The 23,715-nt window shown below is 38.8% G+C and overlaps 3 protein-coding genes across 4 annotated transcripts in view; 2 read left to right on the top strand and 1 right to left on the bottom strand.

The window, feature by feature from the left end:
- Positions 1-5,292, top strand: part of LOC145495627 (uromodulin-like) — a 176,107-nt gene extending 170,815 nt beyond the window's left edge. Inside the window, exon 5 of the mRNA XM_081475252.1 lies at positions 3,216-5,292. Coding sequence (XP_081331378.1) covers positions 3,216-3,589 — 374 coding nt within the window. The 3' untranslated portion in view covers positions 3,590-5,292. The remainder of the gene's footprint in view (positions 1-3,215) is intronic.
- Positions 1-23,715, bottom strand: part of LOC145495529 (solute carrier family 25 member 32-like) — a 240,583-nt gene that overhangs the window by 201,897 nt on the left and 14,971 nt on the right. Inside the window, exon 11 of one of the 2 annotated variants that reach the window (XM_081475170.1) lies at positions 20,378-20,890. The exons of the other annotated variant lie outside the window; for it this stretch is intronic. Coding sequence (XP_081331296.1) covers positions 20,818-20,890 — 73 coding nt within the window. The 3' untranslated portion in view covers positions 20,378-20,817. Of the gene's footprint in view, positions 1-20,377; positions 20,891-23,715 lie in introns of those variants that run through there. 2 annotated transcript variants of the gene reach the window in all.
- LOC145495580 (uncharacterized) lies at positions 13,754-16,422 on the top strand. Its single transcript, XM_081475218.1, has 3 exons — positions 13,754-14,657; positions 15,547-15,661; positions 16,201-16,422. Exons 1-3 carry the CDS (start codon positions 14,364-14,366, stop codon positions 16,350-16,352), a joined length of 561 nt encoding a protein of 186 aa, XP_081331344.1. The 5' UTR covers positions 13,754-14,363; the 3' UTR covers positions 16,353-16,422.

The following is a 23,715-nucleotide window of genomic DNA, read 5'->3' on the forward strand; positions in this document are numbered from 1 at the left end:
TCAGCTAGGGTCCTGCACTCCTGTTAGGATCACCCATGTCGAACAGCCCGAGGGGTAAACATTAGATGAAGAGTAATTCCTCGGTCTTCCAGGTTGGGGGTTTGGCGCAGGGTTAACGGCCTTGCATCGTGGAACGATGCAGCTCCAAACTGGCCGGCGGTGTCGCCCTTGGGCTGTAATGACGCCCTGAACTAAAGAGGGCGAAATGACTAGAGGCCGTTTGATTCAATGATAGCCCCCAAGCATCGGACTTACATCGTGTGTTAGAACGTAAGAACTATGGCAAAAAAGGAAGGGCAGCAGAAGTGGCCAAGTAGCTGGGATAATATAGAATAGAAGTGCCAGAAACAAAGGAGAGTAAGTGGAAATGGATGGTTTCAGAAACACTGCAAAGTAGAGAAATAGTGATGTACCTGGGAGACGAGAGGAGGTGCCACGAGAAAATACTATAGTGAGCACAACAGCAAAGAGAGCCAATAACCACTGATCAGCAAGAGGATTTTTTACGAGTCGAGGTCACACAAAACGCAAAGAGTTGACGATGGTACAAGTATATACGCCAACCAATGACTGGACAAACGAGGAAGAGCTAAAAGATTGCATTTCAACTTAGTTTCAGTAAGCTTCGGGGCAATGTGACCACAGACACGACAGAAGACACGACAAAAATGTTGTGATGGACGATCTGAGTGCAAAGATAATAATAATATAGAATAATATTGGTGGAAGAACATAATAAAAATTTGAAGACGTACAGAGATGCTCCAAAGCAGAGCAAGCGATTGGTAGGGGACAAAATAGTTAAAATCAGAGAAAGAAAAGAGGCTTGATTTATTGACCATTCCATTAAACTTGCAGATCTTGCAGATGCTAGCTCAAATCACGTACTTTTCGATTTACTGGAAATATTTAAGAAAGCATCCGGCTTAACGATAAATTTACCAAAACTGAAGGTACGTGCATGTGGATTGGGTCCTCCAGGAATAACAAAAAAAAAGCATTTGGTATTAAATGGCCAAGAGAGTCAATTAACGCCCTTGGAGTCTTGTATACTTATGATCAAAAGTTGCTTCTTGAAAATAACTTCACCGAAAATTTAGACAAGATAACGAAGCTAACTGATGTCTGGTCCTCTAGCGGGCTATCTATTTATAGCAAGGTTGTCATAATTAAAACTTTATTTATCCTTAAGTTTGTCTATGTAGCTTCGTTACTTAATGCCAATCCCGAATGACGTGGTCATTGAATTGAATCGATTACTATATAAATTTTTATGGAATGGCACGGACAAAGTTACTAGATTATATATATATATATATAAAAAAAAATATTGAGTTTTAGAAGTGTGGTTTGAGAATGATAGACCTGGGATGTATGATAGCAAGTACCTGCGTCTGGCCTGGTTAAAAAGGATATTCAGCGAAAATGTACGTGGAAAAATTATTTGCGACATCTTTTGGTTAAATCAGGAGAACTTTTCCTTTTCAACTGCAGCTTTGACATCAATTCAATTCATCAATTCTCTGTTTTATTCCGAACTTTTAAAGTGGTGGTCAGAGTTTCGTGAAAACTTTGCGTCAACGAAGGATTGGTGTAACATTATATGGAACAACAAAGAAATTCGTATCAACAGTTCCCAAATCTTCTACAAAAACTTCTTTGATTATGGTATATATAGTATTGATAAGTGATTTGGTGTTTAATTTAAATAGCACTGAATTGTTTAACAAAAAAAAAGTTCTTACCTGGGCCGGCCTTAGTAATGCTACACTCCGTGAGTTTAAAAATAATATGATTCCAGCAATAATTTCATCCACTTTAGTTATTAATAATAAAGCTTTGATATCACAAAGTAGAAATCAAAACATTGTTATTCATTGTTAATGAATGAAAAGGCACAATTTCTTAGTGCCTTAAACAAGTTGCAAGACGAATTTCATTTCTTCATTAATTCTTTACAGAAATTTTTTTATATGATTCCACATAAAGTCGCACTTGAGCCTTATGTTACGGCTTTTCAATACAAGGTGCTTAATTCTATCCTTTATACCAAGACTAAACTCTACAAAATTCGCTTCAGTACTCATAATAAATGCACCTTTTGCCAATCAGATTTAGAATCATTCCATTACCTTTTGTATAGTTGTCCTCACTCGAAAGCTTTCTGGAATGAATTTCCATCATGTTGGTTTTCCATTACAAAGGAGAAAATCAGTCTTAATAAAAAGATATAATTGCAGATATTTTAACAAGATTATGTCACTTACTTAACTATCTTCTCATTATTGCAAAACTCCTCTTATAGGATTGCAAAAGAGATCAAACCCTTCCAAATATTAAGGCGTTTGGATTTATAGCTCAAATAAAATATGCAACAGAATTCTATATTGCGCGTAATAGCAAAAAAAAAATTGACATTTTAAGAGAAAAATGGGCAGCAATTCAAATATGAGAGAGGATGGGGGGCGGGGGAGGGGTTGGGGATTAAGGTTATATGTTACGTGATTCTGTACTTCAGAATTCAAGTTATTCATCAGCTTTCTTTTCTTTTTCTTTCTTTCTTTCTTTTTTTTTTTTTTTTTCACATCTAATGAATACCCCTTGTAACAGTTATATGTTTTTGCTTTGATTTTGATTAGTTTTGATTTTTGTAACTAGTTTAAGTATTGCTTTTTTTTATGTAGATATTGTAATAAAGTTTGTAATATATGTCTTGTAGCATTTAGGTAATAACAAAAAAAATAACCAAGAATGCGTTAGAAACGATCGTACTGGCAGAGAATGTATAATTGCATTGTTGTGATTATATGCTGACTACGTTGAAGACTGAATTTACCTTATCCCACGCACGCATTGTGCGCGTAAAAGTAGCCCTGTCTAGTTAAGTAACTCAACGTAACGGTTACCGTTCATCTCTGTTTTTGCCGCTCTTTTTGTGACCGTTATACATCTAAAGGAACAGGAGACCAGTTAAGCAATTAAATTATCCAGTCGGATATTCATCTAAAGAAAACAAGTCTGCAGTATGGAAAATCTCTGTAAAAAAAAAAAAATGCTAAAAAAATATCGTTATGATCTATTTATTTCAATTAGCATGGTTATTACAGGCATAAGGCGAGTTCAATCCCGCTATTTTGTTTTATCTTATTTCATTTTCTTTTTTTACCCTAATATGATAGTAACAAGCAACCGTTCATAAATATATTTTCTTTTAGTTGATCCCTGCCATGGGTACCACACTTTTAATGCTACCGAAAGAAACCTGGCTAATGCGGACAAGTCTCATTTCCCGGACTGCGGAACTTTTCAGGGAAACTGGTATCGTTTCCAAGGAGCTGCAGGAGTAAGACTGCCAACTCAATGTCCACCAATAAAAGATGAGCCATATCCAGTATGGTTGAATGTTGAGAGCAACAGATTGCCACACAAAGGAGAAGGCGTAAAAGAAGGCATCACTGTCTGCCTTCCTTTGAAGGGTTCTGATTGTTGCGAAAATCATTTCCAAATAAGCGTCAAGAATTGTTCCTCCTACTTGGTGTATAGGTTGCATGCAATAAAGTGTCCGTACCGCTACTATGGCACTAACTAAAACCAAGCAACTACGGGAAGCAATGAAAGTGTATAGGCAACAATGCCGAAAGATACCATGGGTAGAAGTGGTTACTTATGTTTGTTCGCACAAGCTCACGGTGATTTTAATTTTCAGCGAGAAGGAAGGATAAATTACAGATACATTATGTTTCCTTTTATCAGGCTGAAACACTGTGAAGCGTTGGCCAACAATCACTGACAGTAATTTATCTCGCCATTGTCGTGTACTGCACAGGCCTTCAAATGATTCCCAAATTTTACCTCAAGCGTCGCCATAAAAGATGAAATTCATGGGGACTCGGGAATTTGGACAGTGGTTTTAAATTATATAATGCATTTTGCTTTACTTAATAATACAGATACAGCAGTTACTATAGATAACGAAACAAAATATACATTATTTAACCAATTTGAATTCAAATTTGCCACTTTAAAAATGATGGTTTAGATAGGTTTTTCCTCGAAGGTCTTTATCAGGACACCTGCGATGTATTCTAACACAGGATGCTCACTATATTTTCAAATTTGGGTTCAACTGAGAACTCTCGAGTCAATTGACTACATTTCTTGGGTAGCTTTCGGCACAGAGGTTGTGATGATTGACAGCAAAAGATATGCACGAGCAACGTGTAAAGGCGACAGCTTTACACTTACGGTATGCAAATAAATATGCTAAGGACACTACGGTAATTTACGCGCTTGCAAAACATCTGAGGAAAAATATACCTAAACCACAATTTTTAAAAATTGGATCATTTGCAGACTGCACAGTACGTTTTTGTGCTTTTGTAGGACAACAATTCTCGAGACAGCTCGTTAATGTAGAGATAACTTAGGGTAATGGTGGAGTGGGGTGGGTGGATGCCACCCCTCCCTTAAGTTTTGAAAAGACGATTTACTCTAAAGGGCTGAAACTTTCAGCAGCTGTTTATTAAGTAAGTAAGAACTGTATAGAAGTCTCAACTCATTCATCATCATTCATCCTCCGGGAGACGCGGTGGCCTCATGGTTAGTGCGCTCGGCCCCGGATCGAGCGGTCTGGGTTCGAGCCCTGGTTGGGGACACTGTGTTGTGTTCTTGAGCAAGACACTTTACTCTCACAGTGCCTCTCTCCGCTCAGGAGTATAAATGGGTACCGGCGAATTGTTGGGGAAACCTAACAAATTGCGGGGAGAGGGACCTGCAATGGAGTAGCATCCCATCCAGGGGGAGTAGAAATGCTCCTAGCCGCTTCATGCTACAGAAACTGAGATAAAATCCAGCAGCTATGAGCCATCGGTTCCAAAGCTTCACGACATTTTCATTCATCCTCCACGGAAATTTTGATAGGTCAATTGTGTCTCCATCATTTTTGGCGTTGCCATGGCTTGTCGATCGAGTCAAAGATTACGTTCATTTACTTTTCCATTGCCTTAAATACTCAATTTTTAGGGCTGTGTTTTACGGTAAAATAAAGCATCGATGACTTAATTATCTCCATAAGAAAATACCAAAAAAGTAATGAATTATCCTAATTATTTGGTTAGTATTTATTTGAAAAAGTTCATTTTGTCATGCTTAGATTTATGCAATAATCTATTATCAAACTCAGACTGATATAACTTGAGTTATTACATTAGTGTCATTTCTGGTTTTGTTGAGTTGTATAATTTTGCAATAAGTACTGTGAGAATTTTTGAACATGCAAATAAAGCTGCTTGTTTTTGGTACAAGTGTGCATTATAATCGAATCAGACACAATCGCCCCGCGAGCAAACTTGCCCTTTCCATTTCTCCTTAGCAATAATAATAATAATAATAATGATAATAATAATAACAATACTAATACTAATAATAATAATAATAATAATAATAAGTAATGGTAATATGACTGGGTGGAGTTCAATTCGATCGGTTATCATAAGAGTGATGACAAAATCGGACGACCGCGCAGAAGAAGTCCTATTTGTTTATCACGAGTATGATTACCGATTGGACGACACGAAGTCTTATTACCAATTAATCATAAAAATTACAATTTGCGAGAAGAGAAGAATAGCCAAGTTATGAGAGAAAGAGAAAATTTGCATTAAAATACCTACAAAGGAGATGTAAACATTCTAAGGCCACCGCGCCTCCTACCGGCAATTAGGCGCCAAAAACACCAAAGCGCACGCACCCACGCACGTAACTTTAACTTTGAAAGTGATTGGATGATTTAAACTACAACTTTGAATGTGATTGGCTTATTGAACTGTCCGATAACAACTTGGCAAGTGAATTAGTGGAAAATAGGAGTTTTTTACACCAATCACAATCGAGGAAATTGTAATTTTTATGATTATAATAATAAAACTATTGATTCACGCTTTTAGCTGTGTGTTACCGAGGTTTGATGCACTTGGAAAATTTGAAGACTGAACCCATTAGGGGGTGCCTCCCTCTGATCTCGACCAAAGTGTCTCAATAGGTACCGGCGAATTTAATGTGTAACCTTCATCGATCTCAAAAAAGCCGTTGATTTTATCAACCACAGTCTCCTAGTACGGAAGCTTGATAAACTGGTGTGACACGAGTAGTCTCAGATGGTTTGAATCATATCTCTGGACCAAAGCCAAAAATGCAGCATAAATGGCCATTTGTCTGTTGTTGCCCGAGTTTCTTGTGGCGTCCCACAGGGTAGCAATCTCGGACCACTCCTATTCTTAGTTTACATTTATGATCTGCCTATTTGCCTCAGTTCAGCCCCTGCGAGGATGTTCGTTGACGACACAAATGTAACCTACCTACGCTGCCAATACAATAGCTGACTTTGAAATTGTCGTTAAACTCAGAGCTAATAAATCTTAATTGCTGGTTTGTAAGTAATAAGCTAAGCCTTGATGTTGCTGAGACTTAAATTTATGGTGATTGGGTAAAATCAACGAATGCAGGCTCTTCCGAATAACCAAATTACTATTGAGATCGCCGGTAAATCGATCGAAAAAGTTAAGGATGCGAAATCACAGGGTTTCCATGGTAATTGACGAACCTTGTTCAAGGGCAAGACATATGAACGAAATGAGCAAGAACATTACAGGAAAGACAAGAAACCGTTTAAAAATGTATTTTCTTTCAGTTGATCCCTGGCATGGGTACCAGACTCTAGACGATCTCGACAGGAACCAAATGTAGATTTCAAGGACTGCGAAAGTTTTACGGAAAACTGGTATCGTTTCCAAGGAGCTGCAGGAACAAGAATGCCAACCAAGTGTCCACCAATAGGAAATTCACAATTTCCAGTATGGTTGAATGTTGAGAGCAACAGATTGCCATACAAAGGAGAAGGCGTAAAAACAGACATCAAGGTCTGCTTTCCTGATTGTTGCCGAATCGATTGACATTTCGAAATCAGTGTCAAGAATTGTTCCTCCTACTTGATCTATAAGTTGGGGCAAATGACTACACTTTATTTTTTTCCCAAGAGGGCACGGTGACCAATCCTGCAATCTGATTGGTTCTTAGCGCGATCCAATAAACCGGGACACTCAAGCATATGCCAGTTTCCGTAGCATGGAGTGACTTGGAGTATTTCTACATCTCCCCGCTCCCCTCCTAGATGGATTAGTCCATCGTCGGGTTACCCCCTGCATTAAATTCGTCGGTACTCATTTAGACACCTTGGTCGAGATCAGATAGACGAATTGTACTACGAATTGTACTAATATAACACGGGAGTGATCGAAATCAAATTTCTCCTAAGGCAATGTAATGGGTACATCAATTAGAGAGAGGTGACGAGAAAAGAAAAATGCCTGAGACAAAGGATATTCTTTTGAAGTAATACCAAAATCTCAAAACCAGCATATTAAGGACGTTGACTACGTTTGTTAGTGCGCACACGTTCTGCGCATCACGCAAGGCATGCTTTAAGCAGCACGAGCGCGCTGGGTTGACATTGACGTAATCAACTACGCTACCAAGTAAAAGACAAAAATAAAAGCAAGATTTTTCTACTGTCGCCAAATCAAGTTTAATGAACTTGTACTTCAACCAGGAACACCAGAATAGCAGCACATCCCTTACTACTTACTATTAACGTCTTCCAGCTGAAAAACTAGCTGTTATCTGTCAAAAAATTGTACTGAAATTCAACTGTAAACATATACGTGCAAATGGCGTAGTGCGCGCGCAAAACAAGTGCGAGATACGCAAATGGTTTACTTACTGGGTAGGTGACAGGAAAAAATGCAATGAGTACCGTAAAAGTTTTCAAAAAAGATGAATAACTTTCAAAAGCGCGTGGCTACCCCTACATTTTTCTTATGAAATGGAAGTGGCAAGCCTATTCAACTCGTGATTAGTTTCTGGTTGTAAGCAAAAGGTATTTAGACTGTATTTTAGCTGAACCAGAGGAAGGCTGCCAGAGGTCCTAAAAGCGCTCTTGCAACGATTTTGTTGATAAAAACATACCAAACAGTGGTTTTTATATTACCATTTACCATGCAGTTTTAAGATCTTTATAAATGGGTTTGCTTTTCTAAGGAAATCTGTAAAGAAATATCATTTCCTTCTTCTTTAAGAGAAATGCTGATGTCAGCATTTTGTTGAGATTCAAGGCTAATTATCTTGAAAAAGTGCGTGTTGCAAAGATCTACTTTTTTTCGCGTGGTCCTAACCTGACACAAACATCTTTATATTTAGTAGGCACCGTCTTTAAAACGGTATGTGTTCTAACCAGTTAAGGGAATTTCAATTATTTAAACCTTGGGCTTTGCAAAACGATCACAATGGCCTTCTATTTTATGCAATTTAGGCATTTTCAATTCCCTCTTCTCTCCCACCAGCTGCGTCTTGATAACCTTGTCTCTTAAAACGTTTATTTTAAGCTTCCCGTCTTTTAATTAACCCTGTCGTCTCCAGCCATCCAGGAGCCTGTTTTACAGAATCCTAATCGAAACAAAGCGAAGCTCATTAACAATACATAACAAAACGGAGGCTTGAAATGAACTTCTCAGCAAGATGTGGCATGCTTGTCAAAACAACAGCTTTATTGGCTCAAACTTCAGTGCACCGCAGTAAGACTCGTCCGTCCTGTCGTCGTTTTGAGTTTTCTCGTGGATTCTGTTTTAAACCGACGCTTCAGTTAATTCGTGGAGCTATCCACGCGAGCTAATATTTATCATTGATGTACTAGTCGGAGGTTTATCTCTCGCGACAAGACTATCAAAGTAATTTTCAACATGGACTACAGCACACTTATTGTCTTCCTGTTGTGTAAACTGACCGCAGAAGTGAATTGCGAAGGTGAGTAGGCTATTTTTTGGTTGGTTTGTTCCTTTCGCCTTTAAATTTATGCGATAGTTGTAAAAAAGTGTAATTTATCTTTAAAATAACAATGTTGCCAGGTAGAAAAGCTTCAAATAACAAATCAAGCACAAGGTGATCGGGTGCTTTCCATCACGCCAAAACATTCAGGAATATTTTTGTTGGAAGTCAATAGGAACGGCTCGGTCCGACTGTGTAATTATTATTACTTAAAATTTAATTTCCAAGTTCTGCAGATATCCTCGACAATCAGGAAATTCCGTTGTTCGAGTATTTGGAGAAAATAAAATTTCGAAATTTATTTCAGTAATGTCATAATCACCTTTACTGCATCTTGTCTGTAAAGGTACCCGCTGTTTAAAATAATTCCTTGGAAGTCATTAGCGAATCAATTTCTTAAATTTATCGTACTCTATTAAATATAAAACATCTTTGACGGGAAAATTCTTTCTAAAATTCGTTGCTGTTAATGTAATGGAATAAATAGCTCCTTGAGATAAGGAACCCATCTTGTTATGAATAGTGACGTAATTATTTCCGGTGTCCTTCGCGTTAGTAAACCGCGTGTGGTAAGGGCAAGTGAATCGCCTCGCTAGAATGATAAATTTGTGCTTTTCTTTCATTACGACACCAAATATCAGTTTCAATTCTATTCAGCCTCTAATTGCTACATTTAAACTTTTGTATCGAAAAAAAAATAGAGAGAATGGTCGCAACCTCTAGCCGAGCTACATTCTGTTTTCAAAATGTATCCCCGCTAGTACGAATCCCAGGGGAAACGAAAAATAGTTCGAGATAGCGAGAGTTCGAAATAGCAGATAGTAAATGACTGAGGGGCAAATCCAAGGAAAATTGTTTCCAGTTCGGAATAACAGGGAATTCGAAATAACCCAGTTCGAATTAGCCTGGTCCAACTGCACTTAATAAACTTGAGATATGAGCTTGTTAATTTTAAAATACCAACGTAAAATGTTTCAATTTCGTTTAGAAAATAGCCCGTATAAAATATATGGGCTGTTTGGTTTAAAATCGTGTTTCTATTAAACAATTTTTCTCAATAGGGAGTGAGTAGCGTAACGGCATTTGTGATAGAACACTAGCAGATTTAAACTAAAACTCGATAGGAACACAAAACTAGCAGGAGCTGTTGACGTAATAATGATCCGAGCAAAGAGAATTTACCTTTGGATGATCAAAGTAAACAAGTTGTTTTCTTTTTTCTTCTACTTTTTTTGTCGCGGAATTTGCTAAAAAATAACAGAAAAATATTCTTCATGTTTCTATCGATTTCAGTATAGAAACACGAGTCGACTCGCGTTCCCAGAACATTTCTCTTTGTCCCAAACCTACATTCGTGTTTCTATAACTCGATAGAAACACGGAACAAGTTGTCAAATTCTATTAAAGAAACAAACCGTACATATTATAATTATTCGTGTCTGCCTGAAATTAATTATTGATACTGAATATTTATCATTAGAAAGTGAAATTTCGTCATTCAAGCGAACTTTAGTAAAATTTCCAGTTCTTTGACGCAAATACCCCGGCCGGAGCCAATACCAATTGTCTTAGCTACAGGGTCTCTTCGTATAAGCTCGGTTACCGGGCTGGCCCGGTAAGCGGGACGGATTTTGTCTTGTGTCCATATAGGGAATTTCATCCCAGTTACTGAGATGAAAGAACGTCAGAGGCCCATAAAAAATACCCGCGGGAATCCCGCGCAGCCTAAGACTTCGAGAACGAGTGTCAGCCCGAAATTCAAAACGGTAAACAAACATGGCGCCACCTACAGTTGTATTGTTCGCACCCTTCGCGTTGTCAGCTATCGTTGTTATGTTGCTACAGCTGAATGGCTTTCTTCTGCTGTGCAAAATACAGCAGGCAAGGCTCAATGTAAGCGAAGTACGCGAAGTTCTTGGCACAAACCTGGTCGAACTGATTTGTGGTGGAAACATCTGGACCGGAGTAGAACCTGAAGATGATGTTGGAAAGAAAACTTTCGAATGTCGAGGGCTTGTTTTGTGAACTTAGTATCGGAGCTGAGGCCTTACATTTCACCAGGCCAAAGTCACCTTATCACAGGGCACTGAGTGCGGAAAAAAAGGTGGCAGTTGCATTGTATTTTTTAAAAGACACCGGATCTCTGAGGATGATTAATAGTTTTGAAATAGCACTCAACACTGCATTAGCTGCTGTAAGTGAGGTTTGTCAGGCTATTCCAAACTATCTTGGCCCAAAATATCTCTATCTTCCAGAGAATGAAGAAAGCATAAGGAGAAAGTAGCAGTTTTAAGCAAAATTTGGAATGACGCAAGCTTTTGGTTGCATTGATGGGACTCATCTTCCAATTGAATGCCCATCAGAGAACTCACAAGATTTTTTCTGCTAAAAACAATTCTTTTCATTAAGTGTAAAGGCTGTGTGTGACTACAAAGGTTCCATTATAGATGTTGAATGAATGCAGGTAGCCAGGAAGTGTGCATGATACAAAAGTTTTTGCCAATTCAATTCCTCTATCTATGCCAAACTAAGAAGCAGCAAATTACCAAGTGCATTCCAAACTCTAGTTAAGGGAAGTGTTAAAGTACCGAATCATCTCATTGGTGATCCAGCATACCTACTGCTTCCTTTCCGCATGAAAGAGTACGACGCATGTAACAGCAACTCGAAACAAGTCATTTTTAACATGCTGCGTTCCGCCAGAAACCAAATCGAATGTGCTTTTGGGCGACTCGAGGCAAGATGGTCCATTCTCACTACAAAAGTGGACTCCAAGCTTGAGGTTCTCCCAACAATTATTTATGTATGTTTTGTATTGCGCAATTATTGTGAGAAACATAATGTAAACATCGATGAGGATTTAGTCATGACTGAAATTGAACTTATGAAGGAGAATTAAGTGCAGTTTAAGAACATTCCTTATTCAGTTTACTCTTGTGACGCAGGAAAAGGGATTGTTCTCAGGAGAATGCTCACAGACCTAGTAATGAATGGTCTTTGATTTGGAACTCAAACTTTAACTTGCTTGTTGCAACACGTAAGTTTAAACTAAATAAAATGTCATTGACAGCAATATCATTTAAAGATCCTTTAAACTCTAACTGTGGTTTATGAGTACTACCTGTACCCAGCCTCAAAGAGCACTGGAAATGGCAGGAAGGAGCATCCTTCTGTTTCATCTTGGGAGGCGGAAAGGTAGGGCTACACACAGGATCTACGGTGCTGACCTAGTTAATATTCTTGAACAAATCTAGAACAAATCAAATGTGAACTGCATAACCCTGTTTCCAGGAGTAGTCACTTGGTCGCTCGATAAATTTTTATTACAATTTGGATACATTGTCAAGTAGAGGGGCTATCATCTAGGGGATATTGTTCTCATATAATACCAAATTTTCCTGAGAAGCAAAGCTAATGTATGGTCATCAGTTAGGAGAATTAGCTTTTAGATCTCGGGAGTGGAAGTGTTAACTAATTTCCAGCTTAATAGTTCCATATTGTGATAAAAAAAAGGAAATTTCAACTAATTAACAAGATTTATCTATGAATTACTACAATAATATAAACAAACAATAGAAATAACAGCAGAACAATAAATATTGAAATTTGAGTTCAACTTCTTTGTCCAGCTGAGAGTTTAAAACTGGTGTTATTTCCATTTGGTGGGTTAAAGTTGTGTTTGAAAGACTAATCACTACACTGATCACTTCAGTCTTGTGATACTTATTTTTGTTATTAAAAGTTTCCACTTGGTTCTTGCTGGCTTTGTGGGCTATAGAACTGGGTATACACACATTCAGCTTCCTGAGGTGTAACTTGAACACGTGTGAAACCGCGTGGGGTCGTGTACAGTTGAAAATGTTTTGTCCCGGTAACCGGGCTAGAGAAGTCTAAGAGCCTTTTCATATGAGTCCGGTCAACCGGGCCGGCTTGGTTTCCGGGATCTCACTTCGCCACTCTTTCCTTTGTAAAAATTTCGATGTGTTAATAAGAGAAGCCGGGTTGGCCCGCTTACCGAGATCTTGGTTTTTGCGACCGAGATCTCGGAAACCGGGATGAAAATTTACCCATATGAACACTCCAGCCGGCCCAGGTAACCGGGACGAAGCTTTCTAGACAAAATGGCTTCGCTTTCCCAACATAGCGCCAAAAATGGCATACTTTTTGTCTTGTACGTATGTATTTCCACTTTAGGAGTATGCGAATTAGCTTTATTAGTAAAGTTACAAGAGTCCACAAAGCTACGACCGTCGCGAACGATGCAAGTTTATTTTCCACCATTTTGCTTGCGTTTCTTTGGATTTCATCCCGGTCGACCGGGCTGACATTTCCCGTATGAACAGACAACAAAATTCGTCCCGGTTACCGGGTTCATATGGAGAGGTCCTTAGAGTGCTCATATGGGAACGATTTCCAGCCCGGCCGGCTGCCGAGATCTCGGTTGTAGCCGGGCCAGCCCGGCTTCTCATACGAACAAATCGAAATTTTTACGAAGAAAATAGTGGGGAAGCGAGATCTCGGAAACCGGGCTCATATGATTACTACATTGTTAAAACACATTGAAAAACAGTACTTCGTAAAAATCGAATAATTACGTGGATACTCGCTTAAAACATCAGAGGATCTAAACACATTGTTCATTAGCAATTCTATCAACTGCCGCAACAATAAATATTGTAGTTGATTGTAATTGATTTATTCATCGCACGAGATCGCCAAATATGCAGTCCTCCAAGGAATATCAAAAGCATGTTTCCTCGGCAGTCCCTCTGTTAAGACACTTAGGTACCACTCAGGAAGGAGTAGCCTCATACAAAAGAAAAATATTATGCGAGCCTTTTGACTCCAATTTAAACTTGAGGTCAAAATCCTTCACTGTACTAGCATTCATGCCACTACCTATACGTATTCAGCAAATGTGAAGATAAGTACTCCGAATGAACTTCCGGCGACGTAAACACCAGTGAACCATCGTGCCTTTCGATCTTTTCATGGATTTCCGCCATGTTGTTTGAGACATTTAAGTAACTAAAGACGCTATATTGTCTCCTGTTCTTGGCATAGTAGCTCGCGGCTATCATGATTACAGCAAATTCAAATTTCAATGGCAGTTTTCGACAATCTGTCTCTTGACAGAACCCTGCCGCAAACTGGAATTCAGTCTGAGCCAGCTATCGTTTCATGCTTGGAAAACGACTTATGGCCAACGTGATGAAAACCGTTAAGCCATATTGGAAGGCTTCTGCGGGAACACTCCACTTCCTCAGTGAGCACCCCCGGTGGAGGCATCCACCGGGGAGTCCCTGCCGCGATACATGATAAGGCCCTGTCTAAGAGGGGTCACATAAGATGACCCCACCTAAGAGGGGGGGGGGGGGACATATTCCTTAATAAGACATCATCTTGGGGGAGGAACCTCTCTTAAAACGAATCACTTGTATGGGAGTGGTTACTGTATGTATTCAAGAAAATCAAACTGAATTCTAATGATAATTATCGATCATCTGACTCTTTACTCAACAGACCCGTGCCGTCAACTGGAGTTCCGATCCGCGCTCTCGTTTCAAGGCAAACGACTTATTAACCACGTAATAAAAACCGTTGAGTCCGTTTTCAAAGACTTCTGCGGAGCTCTCTGCTTTATGGAACCCAACTGTGTCAGTTACAACGTGGAATTAAGGTCCCCGGCGATCACTAATTGTGAACTGAATAATTCAACTCACTTTCAATACCCTAGTGATCTAAAGTCAATGCAAAATTACATTTATCGTGGATCAAAGGTTAGTGTGTGGTTTCTAATCAAATAAGGTTTATAATCAAATTCATCTGAAACCATCAAAGAGCGGAAAATATGAAGTAGCTGAGCGAAAGATCAACTTTCCTGATGTGCTTAGCTTAATTAATAGCAAAATTGGTTAATTAATAATCCCATTCAGTTTGTAAAATCTTATGTTAGTAGAATTTTAGATGAACTGTATCTATCATGTATAAACTTTGTACGAAGTTTAATTTAATTTTACTTTATTTTAATTTTATTATGCATTACCCCATAATGATTCGATTTAGCGCCCTCCTTCCAATAAGCGCCTCCTTTCGAATTGGCGCCCCACTTTGTATGTGTTTTTATTAACTAGTAAGCGCCCCTATTCCCACAAGCGCTAACATTCCGTTCCTTTACGGTGAGCAATTATTTTATTTTCACGGGACAAGGATTCTTTTTCGAGATCACCGAATCGGACGTCGAAGACGCCGCACCAGAAAGCTTTTATTTACGTACTGATGTACCGTAAGTGACACGTAAGTGGCGTCGAAATGATTAAAATTCCCTCACGTTAACTGAACATTTATCGTATATTTGTTACTGTTACAGTTTCTGTTAATAAATACTGTGCTAAAGTTTTGTTTTGAACATTCGCCTGTTTCTCAAGAAAGAAATAAGCGCCCTATCCTGAATAAGCGGCCTTCTCCAATAAACGCCCTCCCTTGGCTACCAGAAAAAAAAAAAAAAAAAAGCACCCCGGGCGCTAAATCGAGTCATTACGATGTCGTGCATCAGTAAAGGTTGTCTGTCTGTCTGTCTTTAGGTTTTCATAGGAACTAAACGGAGTAAATTTGGGAATAAAATGTGAATTTAATCCAAAATTTTATCTTTCTTTCTTCTTGGCTAAGAATGCCTGTGGAGAGAAACCGTGTCAGAACAACGGCACGTGTCAGGCCGGATTCACTAACAAAGGATATCGATGTTTGTGTTCTACTGAATTCAAGGGTCAGGATTGTACAGAGGGTAAGACAGTTTACGTTATGGTATCATCGGTGAAGTTTTCCTGCAAAGAAACAACCAGCCAGTGTCCCAAAATGTACATCTGTCTGTCAACATACATTACTACTTTCATCTCGCCAATGCATTATCACAGCCTGGGGACACTGGTTATCTTCTCACAATATCGACTGTTATTTCCATGATTTAATTAACCTTTAAGTTATTGAGTCACGGTATTTCCCTCGTTCCCCCCAACCATGAGTTACCAAAATCCAATTTGCGTCCTGGGTCGGGTTTTTCGTAAGCCGGATGACGCTAACCCGCGATTAAAAGTTAAGCATTACCTTTTCTTGTATAAAAACGTTATTGACTACTTATTCAGTTTTTGGTGTAGTTTGAGAATACTCTAGCTAAAAACTGAAGGATAACACAACATAAACGAAAAACGTCTTCTATAATGAGACCCTTTAACCAAATAGAACTAAGAGCAGTTTGGAGTTGAGATGATTAGTCCGCATAAAACACGAGGTAAATATTTCGTTGTTGTCGCTTTCTTTTTTCAGATGTTGACGAATGCACTTCAGCTTCGCGCAAGTGTCATGCCAATGCTGACTGTGTTAATACTCATGGTTCATACAACTGTACGTGTAATCCAGGATATACTGGAGATGGACAAAACTGCACAGGTGAGACCAATAATGTAATGTTCAAATAATTAATGATCACAAGTTATAGGTTATTTGGTAGCACAGAATTTAGTGGATCACCAGGTTACTTACTATGAACTGTACTTATTTTATTTAGAAAGTATCCTGTAAGAAACTGCGCTGAAAGAAGCACTTATCCTTAAAAAAAGGCCTTCAACTTTTGGCCTTTGGATTTTCGTTAGAATTTTTTCAGTGTCAATTCATTCATCCTTTTTTTGAAAATTTTGGTTTGTGGTCTGGTTTTTTCACGCCATTTGACATTACCAGAGATAATTCAGGTCAAGCTAAATAAAGAGGTCTAGGTCAAATGGGCCATTTCCAAGTTGGACTAGTACTAAAACGAGGCCTGGTACACAACCGTTTAGATGAAAACGAATTTAATTTGCATGCGAAAGGGTGGGCACCAAACTCCCTTTGAGAAAGAGGCAAAAGGTAATTCTGAAATGGCCTGTTGGGTCGTCTTTAACAAAATTCCCTTTTTTCTTGCTTTCTTCGACAACATTGCAGAATTAGTATCATTTCACTATCATTATTATTTTGGACTAATTTTATCTCAACTTACGGTTGTTTACTGACCTTGTGAGAAAATACTCCTTTTCTTTGGCCATCTTAGCTTAATAAGAAATAACATACAAACTGCGGTGACAAACATGACAATAAAACGCTAAATTGACGGTGTGGCAACGGGCTTTCCTTTAGGTCCTGTTTTGGCCAATATCTCTATGTGCCATTTTGAAGAGAAAAGGGTTCTTAACAACAACGCTCGCCCTTCCATTCGGTTTCGATACGTTGACGATACCTTCTCTTTGTTCGACAGTACAACATAGCAGCTCAGTTTCTACACTATAACTGTCGTTACGCAAATATCAAATTCACCGTTGAATTTGAAGAGAACAGTACAATCTCTTTCCTGGATATCCTCATCAAACGCCACAGTCATACTTTGTCAACATCTACTTACCGAGAGGAGACCTTTACCGGCCTGTACACAAAATCGGACTCCTTCACACCTAGGAAATACAAAGTAAACCTCATCCACACGCTCAGTTTTCGTTGTTTCCGCATCCGCATCGGCAATCACGTCACATCAACTGGTCACAACTTAAAATGGGATCACTTTGAGATATTAGCAAAAGATCTGTCAGATACACATTCCAAGATAACGGGGACTCTACTAATTAGGGAGCTGAAACCTTCCCTAAATGATAATGTTAGCAGCGAAACACTTTGTCGTTATTAGTTTGCATCTTTTAATATGCAAAGTTTTCCCAGCTTCTGTCATTGTTATTGTTAATTACTTACCTAAAATTCAGTTGTTACTCCTATTCTAAACGGTCACCTCTGAAGATGTATGTCGAAATATACGAAACGCCAAGTTAAATGAATTTTATTTTCCAACATGCGTTTTATTGTCACGTTTGTCACCGCAGTTTGTGTGTTATTTCTGAGAAAATAATTTTGAAATCCAAGTTAGTGAATCCATCACGGCCGGCTAAATGACGTCACATGACGTCATAACAACAGAGAAAAACAACAACTTATCTTCTAGGAATTTTTAAGCAAGCCAAGAGATATCATTATACGTAAAATGAACATTCATGTCTTACTACAACGAAAACCCGGGGGGGGGGGCTTCTGTCAACCCACTCCTCCCTTGCACTACGGTCGGCGTACGAGTGAGGAAAAAATAGCTGAGCATGACTCACAATGCTTAACACACAGAGTCGGTTTCATTAACCCTTGGGGTGGAAACGCAGGAAGATATTCACATAAATATAACTATTATATCACATTCTATCTCCCAGATATCGATGAGTGTGCTGCACAAAACGACCCATGTGCTGCCGTTACTAACTCTGTGTGCAGTAATACGCATGGATCGTACTATTGCAAGTGTGAAGATGGATTCGTAAAGAACGGTGCAATCTGTGAAGGTGCAATGTAATTTGGTTCATAACATGAGTATCTTTACGTTGCTTAAACTTAGTTACAACCTGTCCGTGAGGAGTTGCTATCCACTCCATCCTCCATCATGTGTAAGAAAAACCTCAATTGGTCATTTTTGTATTCTCGGTGTTGGACTGGAACTACAATCGTGGACAAAAGTCCTTGGGACACTTATGTAATGTAACGAGTTATCTGTGTTTCAGAACTGAAGTTTGAAAAGAAAGAAAGAAAAAAAAAACCTGCTATATCCTTTAAAAACGCGTCGCTGTTGCCCCTCTCCACCCAACACAGTGTTGAAAATCAGGTGAAATTGCAGGTACTAGTTTTCAACATTGTATGGGACGTGGGGGGCGAGGTTAGGCAGGTGAAGTTGTATTCGCCTCTGGCGTGTGAGCAAAAGCGCCAAAAGTGCAAATTTGTCCCACAACTTTTGTCCATGATTGTAGTTTGTGACTGCGGCTAATGCGGGGAGTATTTTCAAATGCAAATGACTTCAATCTCTTTTTAATGATATTCCCCCACACGAGCCTCCACTGCAAGCTACAACCATTGTCACAAGCGTTAGAAATCGTCATTCTTTTCGCATTTTGCCCCTCCCTACTCCTGTGTAATGTTGACATAACACTTAAGTCCAATACAAGTTTGCATTATACCATTTTCCAACATTGAAAGGGGAATGAGGCTGACACTCATTCTGTAGATATAACGGTTAAGATTATTTTCCAACACAATTTTTTAATGGTTGCGGTTCCAGTCCAATACCGGGAATACGAAAATGTTCTATTGGTTCACCTCTTCCTACTTCACGTGATTTGCACCAATGGAAATTTAGTTCTTTTATGTATTTCATACGCCAAACGAAAAATCGGCGAGCATTAAAGACGCTAGAGTTTCTCTCGACTCCGCATCGAGCAACTCTATGATCCACGCGAAAGCATGAATCAATTCTTAATTACGTATTTCATTGATTTACTTTTTTCGTACTTGTTCAAATGTCTTCTGCGTTTATCACATATTTATTTACACTTTTCTGTATTTCCTTTAGTTGATGGATGTCACTGGCAAAATTACAAAAATCTGTCTGATGCAGAAAGAAAGCATGACCACGCAACAAAAGACGCCAAATGTGACAACACCCTCAATGGCTGGTATCGCTTCCAAGGAGCTGCAGGCACAAAAATGGTGACCAGATGTCCACCGACGTTCCGTTGTGATGCAGCCTTTCCTATCTGGTTGAGTGGTGGTCATCCTACAGTGGCTGAGGGTAAAGTCACAAGAAACGTCTGCATTAATAAGTTTGCCTGTTGCAAAGAATCATTCCCCATTCAAGTAAAGAACTGCAGCTCCTACTACATCTACAAGTTGGGTAACCTAGGGGATTGTAACGCCCGTTACTGCGGCACTGACTAATCCAGTTACAAATGACGTTACTGTAAAACCTAGACATTGAGTGACAGCTCTATACGTTTACTTTCATTGGCCTTTTTTTCTTTGCGATTACTAACAGGCCCGGGTACCCGAAAAACAAGCAAATGGAACTAGAGAAGGAATTTGCTTAGCATTAGACCTTTTCCGACTGGGCGGTTTGTTGCCCCTTTTCAGACCATGTGATGATACTCTTGAAAATTCTTCCTTTCAAATTTTCAAATTGTCCCGTGTATGTGAATAAATAATTTTTAGATGGATAAAAGAACAATTCTCTAGAGAACATCACGTGGTCTGTAATGGGAAAACAAACCGCCCAAGCGAAAAGGCTTATTAAAGACAATATTATATTATGGGGTGATGCCTCAGTTTTGGGCCTTACAAGTACTAGTATTTCTACACAGCTCGTTCCATGTTGTAGAAATCATGGGGGTTGAGGGGCACGAGGTTAACAATTTTCGGTCAAAATATCTTTACAGCTAGATTTTTTTGTTTGTTCTCTGTCGTTCTTGCGTTTTGGAAGGGGAGAGTGCAAGCTGCACATGATTTTTTTAAATGGATTTTCTTCTTTTTTATTATCAATTGTATTCTTGCTATACAACTGTAGTACTATAGTACACGTGACTCCACACTCACTCGAGTGATGTCGCGCGGAATGAAGTATATCGTGTACAACACTTTACTAATAATACTAATTTAGAGGTATTCCAAAGATCGTTCAACGTCAAGATTGATAACATTCAGCCTGAGTCGACCATACCAGACTCAAGTTGTTGATCAAGCACGTAACCAAGGCAGGACCAATAAGAACATGCATCAAGCAATAAGGCTTGTTGTTGCATCAAACCGGACGAAATTCCAGCTCCATTACAATGTCTCTTGAGAGTTTTTCACCTCTTTTCTTATCATTCGTAGCTGTTCTTTAATATTAAAACTGCGGTAAAAAAGTATGCACCCATTTCTAGATTTTTCCTGAAGGATGGTCACTTCCAACTAAATCCTTTTCCTCAAACCAAGGGTCCAGTTGGAACATTTGAGGTATAAAGGACATCGTTCAGACTGCTCTGGCATTCTTCTATTTCATTATTAATTCCCTCGATGCTAACTGGACGGCATTAGAGCGTGAATTACGTTTTCGTACACCATAAAGGTAAGGGCACAAGCTGGAGTCACTCTGAAAAACAAAAACAAAAAATTATTAATAATAAGGACAGACAGTTGCTAGTTGCTTCTTTGATTGTTTATTGACTTCAGAATTTAGTTTCGAGTTGGCTTGTTTGTTGGTAATATCTTTTTTTCGTGTTTCCTAGTTTTCGTGTTTGTTTGTTTGTTTGTTTGTTTATGTTTGTTACTTTGCTTGTTTGTTCCTTTGCTTGTTTTGATGTCTGTTTCCTAATTTGCATGCTTGTTATCTCGTTTTAATGTTTGCTTCTTTCCTTTGTTTGTTTGTTTGTTTGTTTTGTTTTTATTTCGTTTTCCATCTCGCTGCTTTGTTGTCTGTGTTTGCTTGTAGCATTTAAGAGTCCCTGTCCATAAATATGGAAAATAACTCGGCAAGGTTCGAAAATTCGATTTCGCTCATATTCCTATGGTAGATAGGCTAGGGCATGACAAAAACTACTGGATAGTCTTTTTGGCAAAATATCCTTTTATTCCAAAGAAATATGCAAATTACCAAAGTCCGTTAAAATCGTCATTTGACGCACCATTTTATTAAACAAGTTTGAGAGCCTCGCATGCAAAACCACATCATTCTTCCGTCTTTAAAACACTCAAATATTTTGGTGCAATGTTTAATTGTGTACTGGGTTGATTTTAGGGAATGTTGCGGTTTTTGTTGGGTGCAAAATAATTAAATTTCGAAGACATGTATTTCATTCACTTAAAAGTACTTCGTAAAAATAATTGATTTTGACCATGTGCGAAACCTTCAAATGGATTAAGCGTCTGGTGGTTGAATCGCAGAAGGATGGTCTACAGATTTCTGTAAAAGTTTCTTTGGGCAAATGATTGTGAGCGACGCGAGAGCTTTTCAAAGTACGTTAAAAATCCAGATATTTGACCATCCGTCGTCAAATTTCAATTTACGGGTTAGACATATATTTTAGCAAGCGCCACATGTCTTGAGCTATATTAAGTTGAAATAGACACAGAGCTGATAATTTCGAAATGTTCTAACCTTATTTGCCGTAAAAGACAGGTCCAAAAGCCGATTTGACGTGTTTCTGTCACCATTCGTCGCACATAAAGCGGAAGTTTGCTTTTGTTTACACAACGTCCGATGTACATCGCCAACTGTCAACTTATCTAATGGTCGAATACCATGAATCTCTGACCCTCTTTCGACACATATGATCACCACTGCATCTAAGTCAAAAACGGCTAAGTGATTTGTAGATAGTTGCTTGCTTTGCACTACACCAAAATATTACGTTTGATCATCGTTTGATCTCTTGCTGCTTGAATCCTTGCTTGCAGCGGTTCCTTGTTTCTTCGTCACGCAATGCTGTCATCCCATTTTAGGGGGTAGGGGTAGGACAATTTCTATCCTAATACGTAAGGCTCCGTAAGGCTCGGAACCAAAGGGAGCACACAATCTTGTTGAGTAGGAAGAGATTAAATTAAGCAATGAAAAGAATGAATAGTTAACCATTGCCCGTGTTGTCATCTTTTACCAGACAACCACCACCTACCCGCCCTGCGTAAACACTGTAACGCTAAACTCGTACCTAGGTCTTTTCGCGCTGTGCAATAATTTTTGGTTTACATATAATACAGTGGGCTACCCTCGGGGAAATGGGAGGTGGCTGCTTAATAGGGGTTGGTGTACCTTGAATATTTTTTCACCATCATCATAGACGTCATCCTCGGAGATCCAGGGCCAGTTATTGCGAGCGGGGAAAAGTCTTAACGGGTGAGAAAAAAGTTCGGGCGAAGACCCGCTTACACTTTTTCCCCGCCCCCACTAACTGCCCCTGGGTCTCCGAGAATGACGGCTATCATGATTGTCTTGAATTGACTCCATGTTTACTAAGAAATTTAGCTAAATTTATAACCTGATAGTGAAAAAATATTCAAGGTACACCAACCTCTATTGAGCGGCCAACCCCTATTAAGGTGGTATGGTACCCTAAAATATGGCGATGTTCATGAAAAATTCAATTTCTTGGAAATACAAGACTTAAGACCCTTGAGGACTGGTCAAAAACATTTTGAAACGATCTTGCCGAATTTCCTTCCAGATGAGTGTGAAATTTAAGGAAAGTACACAGTGGTATAAGTTTTTTCACGTGGCAACGGCCATAGCAACGACTGTTTACTATAAGAACGTGACCAAAAATATAGATTATTTTTAACTTATATGAACGAAACTATTTAGAAAAAACTTTTAAGACATGCACAACTCGATTGGTGTAATTATTTGTGAAAAGCTTTGCCTCAAATTGCCATCACAGGCTCATTCATTTCCCTTATGACAAGGAATATTTCCCACAACTGCGGTAACTTTTTACAAAATAGAACAACCATTGCACCCTCTCCCCCGAGATCCAATCTGCACCCCCCCCCCCCCACCCCACTATTTGTGGCTCGTTAAATGCTTAATACTTCGTGTAAAAAACTTAAAGTGCATTTTTATCAAAAGTTTACTTTTGTACCAACTGACTTCGCGCCAACATTTCTACTTTGCAAGCTTTTAAAGTAGAATTTCTGAAACTTGGGCTCATCAAAGACCAATAGTGTCGTGATGATATAAACCAAAAAAATCGTAACATTTTAAGGTCTGTCACGTGACATGAGATGATTTGTCCACTGGGTGTGGTAAAAAATAAGGTTATTTCCAAATAAAGCTGTAAAAAGCACTGAAAATAAGAGTTAACTGTCAAAACTTAGGTTCATATCACAGAACAAAACAGAAACTTACAGATATGCTTATTTGACAGTCAATTCTTGTTTTGTAAAAGAGCAGGAAGTGTTGGCGTCAATACTATAAAACACTAC

The sequence above is a fragment of the Orbicella franksi genome, chromosome 8 (assembly GCF_964199315.1).
Source record: "Orbicella franksi chromosome 8, jaOrbFran1.1, whole genome shotgun sequence".
NCBI lineage: Eukaryota > Metazoa > Cnidaria > Anthozoa > Scleractinia > Merulinidae > Orbicella > Orbicella franksi.

Bases quoted from the DNA above. Each gene is read 5' to 3' on its own strand.
- LOC145495580 (XM_081475218.1), top strand. From the start codon at position 14,364: ATGATAATTATCGATCATCTGACTCTTTACTCAACAGACCCGTGCCGT. The intron at 14,658-15,546 runs GTTAGTGTGTGG...TTCTTGGCTAAG, and splicing joins ACATTTATCGTGGATCAAAG to AATGCCTGTGGAGAGAAACC. The intron at 15,662-16,200 runs GTAAGACAGTTT...TTCTTTTTTCAG, and splicing joins GGGTCAGGATTGTACAGAGG to ATGTTGACGAATGCACTTCA.